Source organism: Tachypleus tridentatus, chromosome 6 (assembly GCF_004210375.1).
Source record: "Tachypleus tridentatus isolate NWPU-2018 chromosome 6, ASM421037v1, whole genome shotgun sequence".
NCBI lineage: Eukaryota > Metazoa > Arthropoda > Merostomata > Xiphosura > Limulidae > Tachypleus > Tachypleus tridentatus.
Genome location: NC_134830.1, coordinates 151,698,253 through 151,715,363, shown reverse-complemented (window position 1 = coordinate 151,715,363; position 17,111 = coordinate 151,698,253). Strand labels below are relative to the sequence as shown.

General features: G+C 36.7%; 1 protein-coding gene across 1 annotated transcript in view; it reads left to right on the top strand.

Annotated features, from left to right (window-relative positions):
* The window catches only part of LOC143254076 (uncharacterized), a 37,421-nt gene extending 21,738 nt beyond the window's left edge, over positions 1–15,683 (top strand). Inside the window, exons 2-5 of the mRNA XM_076508824.1 lie at positions 6,761–6,893; positions 9,275–9,417; positions 13,615–13,756; positions 15,352–15,683. Of these exons, the coding sequence (XP_076364939.1) occupies positions 6,761–6,893; positions 9,275–9,417; positions 13,615–13,756; positions 15,352–15,595 (662 nt within the window). The 3' untranslated portion in view covers positions 15,596–15,683. The remainder of the gene's footprint in view (positions 1–6,760; positions 6,894–9,274; positions 9,418–13,614; positions 13,757–15,351) is intronic.
* Positions 15,684–17,111: the final 1,428 nt, after the last annotated feature.

Here is a 17,111-nt window from a genome sequence, read left to right as displayed (position 1 = left end):
TCGTGACAAATTAAATAATTATACCTCCTACGTCATGTTATTTCAAATGACGATTTGAACACCAAGTTGTTCGCTATATTATATATCTGGATTACTTTTAATGCCGTTGTATTTTTCTTGTTCTTGTTTTCATAATAATCGCTTTATTGGAGACCTTTCTTTTAACAAACGACCTAACAAACATGATCAAATTATACCGGTTTAAACAACCCACTCGGTAATCAAACTTTAAACCACCACGAAAACTATGTGCAGCATTTTAGAGTTAATAGTATAATTACAGCGCTTATGGGCACGTGCGTTTTTACTGTTGGTAAAGGACGTGCACGCGCTCACGTTATTTAAGGTATCATGTTATTATACCAACAAGGAAAACAAATACAACTCAATGTTTTTACGCAAGTCCTGCAAGTTATTTTACCACGCGTGTTGCATATATTAATTCTTTTAAAACTACCGGCGATGCCCGGCTTGGCCAAGCGCGTAAGGCGCGCGACTGGTAATTCGAGAGCCGCGGGTTTGCGCCCGCGTCGCGCCAAACATGCTCGCCCTCTCAGCCGTGGGGGCGTTATAATGTGACGGTCAATCCTACTTTTCGTTGGGAAAAGATTAGCCCAAAAGTTGGCGGTGGGTGGTGATGACTAGCTGCCTTCCCTCTAGTCTTACACTGCTAAATTAGGGACGGCTAGCACAGATAGCCCTCGAGTAGCTTTGTGCGAAATTCCAAAACAAACAAACAAAAACCTCCGACGAAAAGAAACCGAAACATAAATATGTATTTTACTATTTTTCCTGAAACTGTACAAAATTTTGAAGACACAAAGCTAAATATATTGAAATTGTTAAATTAAAAGCAAAACTTAAAAAAAAAAACACTTGAGTTTAATATTTACAGAATTTACTTCGAAACACAACGCATAGGTTTCCAACACAACACATAGGTTTCCAACACAACGCATAGGTTTCCAATTTAGCTTCCTACATACAGAACTCCCCACCAGTGACACGGCGGTACGTCTTCGGACTACCAACGCTAGAAACCGGGTTTCGATACCAGTGTTGGGCAGAGCACATAGTGTAGCTTTCTGCTTAACTAGAATACAAACATGAGCAACAATTTATGTATAGAATTTATTTTCAAAATACGTACACTGTATTTCTGCCGTATCTACACTGTCATCCATCCATCCGTCCACTCCACTTTGTTACCCATAATTTATTTACACCGCTGTCTACATTAAATTATCATTAACGATTTGTACTACTTAGATTAAAGGCAATTATGTTATAACAGTTACTCTAGTCTAAGTTATTAAAGGCTCATGCTTAATACTGGACTTCGAGTTTATATTAAACACATACGCCTTCACCAGGAAATCTGATTAGAAGACAACAAATTTATCCTGGAACCAATAATTTTATTTAGCAGACTTCCATGCTTAGAGAATATATATAATTAGATTTTGTTGAAGTTCAATGTTGGATACACATGTAAAGCACTCAGTGGCCTCGAGAGGGTCTCTTGATGAAATAATAAGATACAAATTAACGAATAAAAAATTACTAGTCAGTAAAAGTGGGTTGCCAGGTAACCGTAACTTCCTCCGGAAGTGAACTTCCTTTATTTCTTGCCTTCGAATGATTTGCTACTAAGTAAATAAAATCGTCATTACTTATTGTTGTATACAGTTCATGCAACACTTTAAAAATACGGAATATTTTTGTCATCCTTTTTTTCAGTTGTTGTTTATTACTTTCAGTAATTGTTAAGTTATCACATAATGTGCAATTTAAAAAGAAAGCCATTATAAAAATATTGTTTCTTTTAAGCCTAATGATACCTAGCGTTACTATATTTGTAATAAAAAATTAGTTTCTAGACATAAAATTAAAAGAAAGAAGCTTTTATTTCAGCCGTCGTTTCACCGTTGCGGTTTCATACTTATGTTTATAACATTAATACACTCGAGTAGCAGACCTTTACTGTCAAGCCTAACTTGATTATTAAACGTTTATTGCTAAACCTAACATTATTTGCTGTCAAATGTTTATTGCTAAACCTAATATTATCTTCCGTTAATATTGTTGTAACGTGTTTTCCCATTGGGCGGGTCATTTTGGTTTATTTGATAAAATATAATGCTGAGTCATGTCCACATAACGCTAACGAATTACTTTAATTATTCAATAACGTTTGGTACAGGGTACATTCACTTGTAGACCTAACTTTACAAACAACGCTTTAACAGAAATTATGTATCTAATGCATGCTTAACTTACCTACAAACTTAATGGCAGATCAGACAAACCTGTTAACTGACATAGAACTAAATCACTCATTAACTGATTAACCAGACAGTTCACTAAGTCTGGTATTTATATTTTACTGGGAAACTTCGAGATTTTCAAGTCAACTTTAACTTCCAAGAAATTTCTAGGTATTGTCCTCGTGACGAATGACGTTTTTTCTAACAAACATCTAAATTAAAATACTAAAAATGCAGCTTACAGCACTGCTCTCTTCCTGGATTACGAAGTCCCTTGAACAATCATAATACACAAATAAATCTCTACACTAAACTGCCCATTTACTATTTTTGTGTGTGTGTTGTTGTTTTTTTCTTTCCAAGACTTATAGATTGTCTAAATGTCACTTGAGTAGATCTTTCTCAGTGAGTGGTCAAACGAATCTGTTTTATCCTTAGTCTTTTTAAAGATGTTTTGATTTGACTTATCAGCAGGTTAAATTTCCACTGGAAAAGTTTTCTATGGAGTTACCCAGTTGACTGTTCTCTCACCAACATCCCAGTTGACTGTTCTCTCACCAACATCCCAGTTGACTGTTCTCTCACCAACATCCCAGTTGGCTGTTCTCTCACCAACATCCCAGTTGACTGTTCTCTGACCAACATCCCAGTTGACTGTTCTCTCACCAACATCCCAGTTGACTGTTCTCTGACCAACATCCCAGTTGACTGTTCTCTCACCAACATCCCAGTTGGCTGTTCTCTCACCAACATCCCAGTTGACTGTTCTCTGACCAACATCCCAGTTGACTGTTCTCTCACCAACATCCCAGTTGACTGTTCTCTCACCAACATACCTCCAAAGATGACTGTGGTGGACAACCTTCTCTCGGACAACATATTCTTCTAGATTATGTAAGCTCAATCCTTGTTTTCGGCTCAACATATGGCCGTCCCCAACACTTCCTCAGTTTTGAAGTTTGTCGTCTCTTATGGTGGAGACCGTACAGCCGTACAATGTCATCCGAATGAAATCCACTCTTTTCAGCATTAACATAATAATAACTTTTCATTTTATCACAAGCTAATTTAAGCCTTTTCCAGGTAATTTCAGGTAGGATATGCATAATGTTCTAGTCTTTTCTGTGTAACACTTCTTAGTGACAACCTTTCAGATGTGAGTACAAAACGTCAACATTCAAAAACAAACAAAAAGGAATAACTGATTGTAATTTAGCACAAATGGGCTAAAGGTGCTCCGCCCACGACAGGTATTGAAACCCGATTTCTAGCATTGTAAAGTCGCAAACATACCGCTTTGCTACTAGAATATTCTAAACTAACCTAACTGGATACCGAATAATTGGATGATTTATTCGATAGCACTCGACAATATATATTTTTTTTTAATTTTATGCTGATTGTGACAGGTACCTGGTGGGTATACACAAATATAGTTTTGGTTTTGCTTCATCACGTAGGAACTCTGAGAAATAGACAGTTAACTGTTTACCGGCAATAACGTATTTAATTGCGTTTATGTTTCTAAACGCTGTTAAGTTCAACATAATTGAAAGCGTTTTGATCCTGATTTTCGTTTGTATTCAATGTCCATTGCATTACGTTGTAGTGTCCAACAGTAGTCAGCAAACATTGACGGATTCCAGTTGCCCTGATATCGTTTTTCCACTGTAGCAATGTCCTGGTGAAAACGTCCTGGCGATGGGCAAATTTGGATGTAATTTTCGTGATCAGCAGCCAAAAATCTATAAGGAACACCCAACAGTGTTCAAGAAGCAAAAACTTTGTTGTGCAGTGTAATTTAAAATGGTTTATCTCCTTTTTTCCCTCTACTGTTTCGTTATTCTTATAACCTCAATTTGTTTCGATTATTTAAAAAAATAGAGTAAATATACAAGTACAAAGGTTGTTTTAATAAGTTTGTTCCGTCCCAAATCCCAAGGGTTTATTTGCTGCGCAACGTGATTATACTTACGTTTGATCATTCATAAATTTGTGTCATAGACCAAAAATAATGCATTTCACTGGTTTTTGTATTATTGCTGTGAACGTACTGATACTTCTAAGTTTACTGGGGAAAGGGAAGTTATGGAACATCGTGGTTTGAACAGGACGTTCCATGGTATGATTTATTCCCGTAACTGATTTAATAAATTCAAGTTTCAGAAGCAAGTTTCCGTACCACTGATCGCAGTTCGACGTAAAAGACGTAAATAAATCATTTCTATTGAAGGTTTTAGAGAATATGATAATACTTTACACACAACTAAACCAAAGTTTGCTTTTTTCTCCTCACTGTCGGTTTTTTTTTTTTCTATTCCAGAAACTGTATCAAAGTATTGATAACTTTATTGGGTTTTGGTTTTGTTTTTGCCTGCTAGAGCTTGTGATAGCACATTTGCTTTAAAATCATGATCACCAATCACTGAAGAAAGATAACTGTTAAGCCTACTTGTCAACAGTTTTGTGCAGTGCATGCATAAACAAAGCTTTCACTTATTTTTCTCGTTAATCACTGAACACCCCATAACAAAAGTTCATTCGTGTTTAATATTTTTAAAGAATACAACTATTTATATCGAACCAAATCACAGCTATTTCGAGCAGTAAAAATATAATATCAATTATTCAAAGTTTAGAGGACATTATTAAATAACGGTTTAATATCGATTATAAGTTCATTCAATTATTTTCAAGTGCTCAACAGATGGCGCTATTATTAATTACCGGCAAACAAACTTCAGATATCAAAGTTAGAGCTATTTATATTTCACATTTAAAAAAAAATAATAAAATAATGGAAAATAATAGCATATTAAGATATGGATATCCAGTTTGAAATTAACTCAAACAGAGGGCGCTGCTCATTGATTATAGATAAACAATTTCTCTTTTGTTAAATTTCATTCTCACAAACGCTAATTATGAGACGCACATCATTTTATTTGATAATTAATATTTGCTGTCAATATTATACACACAAAAATAAAATCGAAGTTTCGCTCATTGTGTTCAAAGTACTGAATATTTGACTAATTATACATTGTTCATAAGTGGAGGAAGAAGGGCGTCTTATCTAAGATTTATTGATTGTTTCTGAGCGTGTAACAAAGCCAGGCATTGATCAAATTTCCGTCCACAAGAGTCTAGGTTCATATTTAAAGTTCCTGTGAGTTATAAGTCTGGGTAAACAATACATCAGTTGAGATGGGTTTCCTTTACACACGCGCACGTCAGTGGCTAATTTTCTGTCTGTTGTTATATTTCAGCTTCTTACAGTTGTCATAAAATAAAGAATTTGGTCAGTTTTGTTGAAGTGGAACATTTCTTTGGACGTGTAGTATTACCATTGCAGGGTTACAACAAAATAAATAACATGGAGCAAGTCTTTACTGTGTATTACCACATTACCTCTGAAGAGTTGCGAGAAACAAAATCAATATTTTTTTTATAATTATTTTCTTGTGGTATTACTATATTACCTCTGTGGGATTATGATAAACAAAATCAACAAATATTGTAAACGACTTCAAATCAATGGGTGTTTGAATTAGGAAGTACAGTACAACAGGTAAACAATGATATACATACAAATAACAACAGAGGGCGCTCGTGTATATTTTCACCCTGTGCATAGTAGCTCGTAGAACAGTCATATCGGTCAGGATATGAGGTTTAATTACAGTTTTGGACCCAGGATGTCAAACCCTTTTAATTTATATTTTTGACCACACCTCAAGATCCATTAGATTAAACTACTCTGACCTTGTATAAAATAACTTCAATTTGAGGGTAGGCTGGTAGAAATCCAAATGAGTAATAAAATAAAAGCAGGTGCACGTGCACCACACGCACAAAATTATAACTAATAAAATTGAAAAAATTTGGTTTTGTTGAAATTCGCGCAAAGCTACACGAGGGCTATCTGAGCTAGCCGTCCCTAATTTAGCAGTGTAAGAATGGAGAGACGGTAGCTAGTCATCACCACCCACCGGCAATTCTTGGGGTACTTTTTTCACCAACGAATATTGGAATTGATCGTACATTATAACATACCCACGGCTGAAAGGGCGAACATGTTTGGTGTGACGGGGATTCAAACGTGTGACCCTCGGATTACGAGTCGAGTGCCTTAACCACTTGGCCATGCCGAGCCCAAATGAAAACACGGTCTGATGGATTAATTTACTCTATTCCTGTCCAGGAGAATTTCAAGTGCCGCGGCTACTGAGTATTCCTCCTATTAAGAATGAAATTATAAATATAATATTGTTTGTAAAATATGAGTTATAAGAGTAGACAAACTGTTTTCATTTTCCAACTTTCATAAGTATACTAAACACATTAGTTTTACTGTCAGTTGATATTTTATGAGTGTATTTATATTTTGAAAACATTGACAGACACAAATAGTCTATAATATTAGTCGTGCTATGTGTCTGTTACTCATGTCACATGCTAAATGTCTAATGACACTTGTGTTTTTCTACAAGAATCCACCTTCTCACCCGACCAGACATGTACGGTTCAGAAGTTCCAGCTATGTTTAAGTTCGCTTCAGTCGGTCACCCAGAACCAAGATCTGGTCTTCGCTACTACCATGCAAGAGTTGGAGGCAGGATGTGGGTGAGTGGTTGTTATTTCAATAAGAAAGGAACTGGGGTTAGAAACTTTAGGTATAGGAAATTGTTGCAATAAAGACTAGTAAACATTAGGATGTTGTGTAAGTTTGTTCTTTACTAGAAAAAAAAACACAATTAATTAATCACTGCAAAACATGTAACAAGCCCTCCAGTGCCTCAACAGAAAGCTTGTTTGTTTGTTTTGGAATTTCGCACAAAGCTACTCGAGGGCTATCTGCTAGCCGTCCCTAATTTAGCAGTGTAAGACTAGAGGGAAGGCAGCTAGTCATCACCACCCACCGCCAACTCTTGGGCTACTCTTTTACCAACGAATAGTGGGATTGACCGTCACATTATAACGCCCCCACGGCTGGGAGGGCGAGCATGTTTGGCGCGACTAGGGCGCGAACCCGCGACCCTCGGATTACGAAGTGCACGCCTTAACGCGCTAGGCCATGCCGGGCCCCAACAGAAAGCCTGCAGGCTCACAACGCTAAATACCTGTGTTCGACAACCGTTGGTTGGAAACAGTGTATATTAGAATATATAACTTGGTTTTGTAAACTGAAACTATGACAGCCTTACGGAAGGTCATTACATACTAATTTAATTAACTCGAGGATAAGTTACACGGGACGAGGTTCGGATGATGTCATTACTAAGGGAAATGCTCTAATTGGATAGTCTATGTCCTCTGTTAAACCAGGCGAGGTTGTTGGAAATTGATCACTGGTTACCCATGTAAACTAGTATGTAAATATTAATAAAAATGCGTCGTGCGCAAAACAAACTAACTCCACATAAGTCCGTACACACATATTCCATAAAATGTATTTTTATTGTCATAAGTTATAATTTAAAAAAAAAACTATAACTGTTTTTCCCGTTTATTTTATTGTTACACTAGATAACTAGTTGTCTGTTTTTATATATTGGTCTTAACTTATCAATTACTTGTAGGAAATCCACTCAAAATTTCATCAATTCACCGTTGTTTGAGAAATCGTCCGCCGTATTTTTGTTTGCTCGCATTTCAAACCTGGCTGCGTAGTGGAATGTCCAGTTTTCGCACTGCCGAACACGCTTCGGATTTTCAGCTGGTCATGTGTTATAGGCGTGGCAATCGACCCCCTTATTTGTTTCATAAGCGGGTACTGCTGCTGAGTAACTGCTCTCCATCTGCTCAGTAGTTTAAAATTAAGGACGACTTTACCTGACCTCTGTACTCTGACCTTGCTCTTTAGTACTTGTAAGTATGACGTGTCGTTCAGGATGAAACCGCTTAATTTATTATGTCGAAATCGGTGTTAATTTCTTCGTTTATCAGGTGTTTACTTGTGTTGAGAAAGTAAATGACCTGTGAGAAGAACAATCCGTCTATGATGACCTGTGAGAAGAACAATCCGTCTATGGTGACCTGTCAGAAGAACAATCCGTCTATGGTGACCTGTGAGAAGAACAATCCGTCTATGGTGACCTGTGAGAAGAACAATCCGTCTATGGTGACCTGTCAGAAGAACAATCCGTCTATGGTGACCTGTGAGAAGAACAATCCGTCTAGTCCATTACTAAAAATTACTAACAGCTATGCCTGTTTTGCTTAGTCATTTAACCGATTTTGGGCATAAGACACGATTCGGGCAAATAAAGAAGCTCATGAAATACCAGCTAACCTGACTTGTGTGTTTCACGTAGTTAATATGACTTAACATGGGTCACATACAGAAGAGAACTTGTAACTTAAATGTTCTCCGGAATTTTGTTTTTCTATTAAGAATAATTTTGTTGTTCATTTCAAACTTTACTGCAGTTGCACTTCTAAAACTATCAATATTTGTGAAAGGATTTCAAATTTATTTCAGTTGATGCTATAACGCTAGTGACGTCACGGCAATCTTGTCACTTCACGCTAACTCTCGTGACGTCACTGCAATATTGTGATGTCACACTAATTATAGTGACGTCACGGTGATCTTGTCACGTCACACTAACTCTCGTGATATCACGGTGATCTTGTCACATCACATTAATTCTCGTGATGTCACGGTGATCTTGTCACGTCACACTAACTCTCGTGATATCACGGTGATCTTGTCACATCACAGTAACTCTCATGATGTCACGGTGATATTGTCACGTCACAGTAACTCTAGTGACGTCACGGTGATCTTGTCACGTCACACTAACTATCGTGACGTCACGGTAATCTTCTCACTTCATCCTAACTGTCGTCCATCGATTATTCGATGTTTAGTCATGTGAAATAAAATATCGCTTAAGACTATTTTTTTGTCTGAGTTAATGAGCACCAACAAGAATTGTTGAAACTTCCAAATAAAACATCTTTAGTAGAACGTCGCTCACTCTATCAGTTTTTTTTTACAGAAGGTTGAGAGAGAGTGTTCGGTGTTTTGACAGCCACAAGGAAAGATGCTTCACCCAGACACAACAAAGAGTTTTCAATCACGTGCTTTCAGGGGCTCGTCAGTTTATTGCAGAATTGTGCATACCAGGTCGCGTGCAAGAAGGTAAGTAGCCGCTTATACAACATACAAACTTATTAAATATTTGTAATTAAAATACATTCACCAGCTGGTAAGAGAATGAATGTAAGAATTACTTACTGACTTAGGTTCGTTACATATGGATGTTCATGAGTAGAACATGAACTGGATATGATTACATGTACCTTTTGATGAATGTTTGCATGTTGTAGTGTAGCTTGATAACACTGGATATGATTAAATGTACCTTTTGATGAATGTTTGCATGTTGTAGTGTAGCTTGATAACATAGTAGCAGATCAGTGGAATATCAGTAGACAAAGGAAACTGACATGTTTCACTATGCACGTGGACTTTACGGTTCTTCAGTCTCTGATAAGTGCTCATTAAGTTGGTTTTATATTGTTCAGCAACTATTAAATGCCCATTAAAATTGCTTTCAGCCTATGTTAAGAGCCCATTAAAATTACTTTCAGCTTATGTTAAGTGCCTATTAAAATTACTTTCAGCTTATGTTAAGAGCCCATTGAAATTACTTTCAGCTTATGTAAGTGCTCATTAAAATTACTTTCAGCTTATGTTAAGTGCCTATTAAAATTACTTTCAGCTTATGTTGAGTGCCCATTGAAATTACTTTCAGCTTATGTTGAGTGCCCATTGAAATTACTTTCAGCTTATGTTGAGAGCCCATTGAAATTACTTTCAGCCTATGTTAAGCACCCATTAAAATTACTTTCAGCTTATGTTAAGTGCCCATTGAAATTACTTTAAGTGCCAATTAAACCTCTGAGTTTCTTTTGAACTTCTTCATTCTCTGTTAAGTGTCAATAATGTAGACCTTTAGTTTGTTTACCTTCGACTAAGTGTCTGTTTAAATCCTTATAGCCCATTCATTACACACTTGTAATGTGTAGAAGTTTTGGGTTATGATATTATTAATCCTTCACTGGATTAAGTTTCTGAAGTTCTTGAAATACCAGATGATACATACATTGGCTACTTAAAGACAGACGAGTAGAAGTACACGAGCGACCCCTGTTAGCGATACAAGCAACAGTGATAGTACAGAACCAAGGTAGCCTAGTTTTATCTAAAGCAGAGAACTTTACAATGGCGTCCGTTTTCAAAATAGCATATTAATATTAAAACTACCTGTATGCACAACAATATATGTATATATATATAGATAGATAGATAATTCGACAGTCAGCACCTAGGTATATTGTGCTTACAAGTCAAGATTCGTTAACCTACCACTGCATTGTTCAGCGATGGGACTGCGATAAGTTAACGGATTTACAGCGCTATAATCCGTTTTGACTCCTGTGGTGAACACAGCAAATAGCCCAATGTGGCTTTTTTTCTAAAACAAACAAACTGCTATGTTAACAAGCAACATTTTCACAGGGTTAAGAAAAGACACCTAATGACCGTTAAAATGACAACACTTTTGTTTAAAAAACAACAATTGTGAACGAAATCTATACGAAGTGTTAAATTTCATGCTAAGTCACGTGTCATCTTGCACCAATCTTTCCACTCGGAAGTGTCAATCAAGGCCTTCACAACATTTTCAAGATATTTCTCACAATTGGCTGGGCCGTCTCGCCTTCTGTGGTTATTCTAGTTCACACATAACCATCTGAAGTAAAATAATAAAAGCCGTTTAGAACACTGCGTCTTAATGACGCCTACAGAGGGCGTTACTGATGAGCTATGCATATTCAGTCTTAGGGACCTACTTTATAATTATGCGCTTATTTCAAAACTTGATACCGTGTGGATTAAATGAAACTGTCAAAAATCTCATGACGTCGTGAGTTACAACATCTTAGTTCTGCGAAACTCTTGAATTAACGACAAATCTGCAATGGTCGAATAATTTTAAAGAAGCTCGCGACCCTTACTAATATAACGTAACGTCTCGACAGAAAGCTATTACAGATTAGAGTATCTAATATACTAACAAGTGACAAGACAGTTAACATCTGTTACATCCTAGGAACGTCAAGGAAACGTCTTATATAACTGTTCCTTTAGGTAATAGATCATAATACAAGTGTTGCCAGGTTACGCCTTAGGAATGTTACTACGTCACTTGTGATACTAATTATAATTTGTAAAATTGAGTTGTTTTTTTTAATTTCGCTCAAAGATACTCGAGAACTACCAGCACTAGCTGTCCCTAACCAAGAAGGAAGAGAGTCAACAGCAACCACTGTCAATTCATAGGCTACTCTATACAAACGAATGGTGGGATTGACTGTGATATAACAACAACAGTTATAACAATATACCAACATCAAAACAATTGTCTCTAAGCATGTATCATTCAGTTATAAGAGTACACAAATATCAGAATAACTGTCTCTACATTTGTATCATTTAGTAATAACAACACAACAATATCAGACCAACTGTCTCTAAATATGTATCATTCAGTTATAACAGTACACCAATATCAGACCAACTGTCTCTATATATGTATCATTCAGTTATAAGAGTACACAAATATCAGAACAACTGTCTCTACATTTGTATCATTTAGTAATAACAACACAACAATATCAGACCAACTGTCTCTAAATATGTATCATTCAGTTATAACAGTACACCCATATCAGACCAACTGTCTCTATATATGTATCATTCAGTTATAAGAGTACACAAATATCAGAACAACTGTCTCTACATTTGTATCATTTAGTAATAACAACACAACAATATCAGACCAACTGTCTCTAAATATGTATCATTCAGTTATAACAGTACACCAATATCAGACCAACTGTCTCTATATATGTATCATTCAGTTATAAGAGTACACAAATATCAGAACAACTGTCTCTATATATATTCAGTTATAACTGTATACAACACAATCAAGAAGAATTTCCTCTGGAAACACGGCATGAGTTCACAAAGAGAGGGTTCCAATTACCACCAGTTAAAGACTCAAAATTTGAAATAGCTGGACAATAAAACGGGTATTCATGCTACCTCTTGTGAAAATATATCGGTCAAGTCGCCTGACGTAGCATTTATAGATTTTTTTTGTTATCGTATTGTGTTAAATGGATAATTGGAAGATGTTGTCTTGATACACTGGACGAATTATAAAAGCTTGCAGGGAGCAGTGGTGTGCTTCGGGCATGACGGGCTTTCGAGGGAATCTTGGGCAATGGAAACTGTGCTGCAGGCCCATTTTCAAAACGCACATTCGTCAGAGAGAACACGACCGGGCGTGGTGACACGGGCTGTGATGACGTGGTGAGGTTCCAAAATCATTTAACTATAACACACCAGTACTCTCTATATGATTGTAAGTGGTTCTTACTTTTAACCCTTTTGGTTTTGTTCCCCAAAAATAATTTTGTGGCAAAATAATCTAGTGTATTATAAATGCTATAATATTTATCTCCAATAAAGAAATTGCTAAAAATAATTTTGATGAAGGATGGGTTTGTGAACATTTTACGTTTTCTGATTTTGCAATAATTATGAACTTTGAAAGGTGAGACCTTTCATTTATGATATTTATCGTTTATGTTGCTAAGTGAACGCTAACCAATCCTTCATTTCGGGCCCGACATGGCCAGATGATTAAGGCACTCGACTCGTAATCTGAGGGTCACGGGTTCCAATCCCTGTCACACCAAATATGTTTGCCTTTTCAGCCGTGGAGGCGTTATAATGTGATTGCCAATCCCAATAATTGGCGGTGGGTGGTGATGACTAGCTGCCTTCCCTTTAGTCTTACACTGCTAAATTATGGACGGCTAGCGCAGATAGCCCTCGTGTAGTTTTGCACAAAGTTCCAAACAAACAGTTTTTCGTTTATTTCTACTCAATACAAATTACGTTGTATGTGTGTGTGTATTCGAGTGATAATTTAATAATGATTGAGTTACAAGCTTTCGGCTTTCTCCAAGCTTGAGTGAAATAAAACAGTAAAGTAATGTTTGGCTCAATAGAAAGATTGGTACATGCTTACGACCAATCACCATTCGCTTAATAAAAATGGCATAACACGTACTCGAAAGTTTCGAAATATTACGTGAATATTTCTCAATAAAGATGAGTCCTAAACTAGTTATGGAAGCGTGATATACATGACTATTTTGGTCAATACGTTGTATTAATTATTGTTAATTAGCAGAGACAGGCCTATCGTAATGTAAGAACACGGTGAGAATTGTGTGTTTTTAATCTTGTTCTCAGAGTACTTGCTTCATGCCAAGTGTTTTAAAAATGTCTCCGTGGATGAAGAGAAGTGTGGGCCAACTTACCGCCATACTCTGTGGTTGTCAGAAAACGTGAAACAAGAAGGAAACGTCGAAGATCAATTGCGAAAAACGTGTTGGTAAGATTGGAATTTAGTTATCAATATGTAGTGGATGAACTCTTTATTTGTCTGTTGATAGTGTAAAATACATATAACTACACAATGGGTTACCTATGTTGTGACCATCACAACTATGGAAACGAGCATCCAATAGATAAAATTTGCATACATTCGAACTTTCACTAAGATAATTTCGGCTGGAAAACCAACTTCCGGAGGTAAGGTTTTCTAACTCATCATTTCCAATGATATAACATTATTAATTTTCATTTTCGTTTATTTGCTCCCCCTGGTGGGATTGTGATACGTGTACGGACTTATAATCCGGGGTTAGATTATCCTCGGTGGACATAGCAGGTAACCCGATATGGGTTTGTTCTAAAAAAACAATTTTGTTTCTAAGAGCCGCCATCTTCTGTCAGTTATCTAGAAGTGGTGTGGCGTGATGCAGATGTGGAAAATTGTTGGCTCAGGAGCCCACATCTTTATCTATCATGTTATTTTCAATATGTTATGATCCCCAACCCCAGTGTTTCTTTGTGTTTTTATGAGGGCTGTCTGCACTAGTCGTCCCTAATTTAGTATTGTAAGACAAGAGGGAAAGCGGCTAATCATCACTACTCACCACCAACTTTTGGGCTACTCTTTTACCAACAAATAGTGGGATTGATCATCACATTACAACTCCCCGCGGCTGAAAGGGCGAGCAAGTTTGGTGCAACGGGGATTCGAATCGGCGACCCTCAAATTACGAGTCGAACGCCTTAACTTACCTGGCCATGCTGGGCCTGAGGTAATCGATTTCTCGAAAATGGCGAAATGAATTTGGACGAAAGTTGGTATACCTTTGGACTATGATCCAACTTAGATTTTATTAGTTTTTGGAGGGTCAAGATCAAAGATCAAGGTCACAGCAAGACCACGAAAATAAAAAAAATCCAAATTGTAAACATGGAGACTGATTTTTCACATTATTTCTGTTGTATAAGTCAGTCAAAAACGATCATATGTTGTTGACGATTGACAGACTTACATAGATGCTAGAATACTAGTCCTCGTTGTCCTTTTAGAAGTAGTAAGTGTCCATTAATAAAGGACATGCGAACACATTTTCGTTTTTTTTTTTGTGTCGAATATGATCAGCTCTGCATGGTGGAGGTGTGTATTCTACTGAGTTTAGTTTATTATAATTTTGTTTTCCTTATTTTACTCCAGTTTCCTTTTTTTTATTTATACGCGAGACTCTACGAAAAGAGATTAAAAACGACAGATGGTGTATCCCCACAGCTGGTGATAGACAATGTGGGCCCTATTTCCGAAGTCACAACCAAAACATCAGGACGCACCTCATACTCCACATTACCTCTTGGTGTAAATATTAACTTTTTAAATAATGCTTGTTTCTAATATTTTTGAATATATATGAAACATCTCATGAATTCCAGAAGGGGGCGTCTTATACACAATACTTCTAAACCAACGTTGAACTCTATTATAGGTGCATTTTGATTTCGTTTCAATCGTAATACGATAAAAACTTTTTAGGATGTTTGAGAATATTTCTTGTTTGTTTATGAAAACTAATTTCTTTTTCTGTTCTTCACGTATTCCAGTGCCTTTAGTGAGTTTGTGCATTGTAAATACATCCACGTCACCAACGACTGTGGTCCTGAAGCTGGAAAATTCCTAAGACGTCACATGGAGAGGATATCTGGCAACCTCATTCACGAACACTGCGCCGCCTATACGCACAGATCTAAAGTTTGTGTTAATAAGAGCGCGAAAACCTTTTTGTTTGGAAAATCCACTTTTGTGACTCTGTTTTTCATGTATCTAGTTCTTAGCGAATTCGCTTGAATATCCAATTAGGGTGATAATTACAAACCTGATTTATCGTTTGTTTTCGTGTGTGAGTATTTGAAAATACATGGTTTAGAAACAAAAAGAAAGAAAAGTCTTGTATTATTTGTGACACATACCAACAACAAATATGGAACTGTTTACATAAATACACAAAAAACAGTTTAATGGCAAACAAAAACTAAATTAAGAATCGATAATTTGAACCTTCTTACTTTAAGTTTGAAAATTAATACATCAAAGCCCCGCCATGGCCAGGTGGTTAAGGCACTCGATTCGTAATCTGAGGATCAGCGGTTCGAATCCCCATCACACCAACGTGAGGACGTGTTAATTCGTTGGTTAAAAGAGTAGACTAAGAGTTTGCGGTGGGTGGTGATGACTAGCTTCCTTCTCTCTAGTCTTAGGCCCGGCATGCCTCAGTGATTAAGGCACTCGACTCGTAATCTGAGAGGCGCTGGTTCGAATCCTCGTCACACCAAACATGCCCGCCCTCTCAGCTGTAGGGGCGTTATAATGTGACGGTCAGTCCCACTATTCGTTGGTAAAATGGTAACCCAAGAGTTGGCGATAAGTGATGATGACTAGTTGCCTTCCCTCTAGTCTTACACTGCTAAATGAGGGACAGCAAGCGCAGATAGCCCTCGTGTAGCTTTCTGAGAAATTTTAAATAAATTAATGGTGTTATTACATTCACTTCACTGTTCCTCAGCTTCTTAAAACTCCAAAGTACTTAACAGTGAAACTCAATAATATATTCATACTAATATATAATATATACAAATAATAAAATATAAGTTTTTGTGTCTTAAGAAAAGTACTTAAAATTAGAATAATTGATTGGATAAAATAAAATTTTAATATGGTACAAACATGTTTAAATTCACCGTAGAGTTTTGTGATAGATTTATAAGAATGATTTAAGCCTAATACAAAGGATATGATCTCACAAGGTAGCCAGTAATTTGAAGCTGCCAGATGTAGTAAGTTCAGTCCCAACACAAGAGATAATAATTGTAGTAACTGTAATAAATTTGACGTAAACAGCCTAAGACAATTTCACAGGTTATCTTCAACTTTACTTTGGTTTGAATTTCGCGCAATACTACTTGAAGGCTATCTGCGCTAGCCGTCCCAAATTTAAAAGCGATATACTTGAGGGAAGGCAGCTAGTCAACATTACCCACCTCCAATTCTTAGCGACTCTTTTTACTAACAAATAGTAGGATTGATCGTCTCATTTTAACATTCCTGCGGCAGAAAAGGCGAACATGTTTGGAGATGAGGATTCGAGCCCGCAGTATACGAATCGAGCGTCACCTACCGCCAGGCCATTAATATAAGTAAATCAAAACAAACTGTTGCACTAAAATGTAAAAAAAAAAACAACTTTGCGTGTTCTAATAATAACAGCCATACATTATACCACATAAGTCTTAAAACTGTAAGACTAGAGTGTGTTAAAACAGTAAGTTCAACAGCTATCAACACCAGAATGTCTCCACAGATGTCC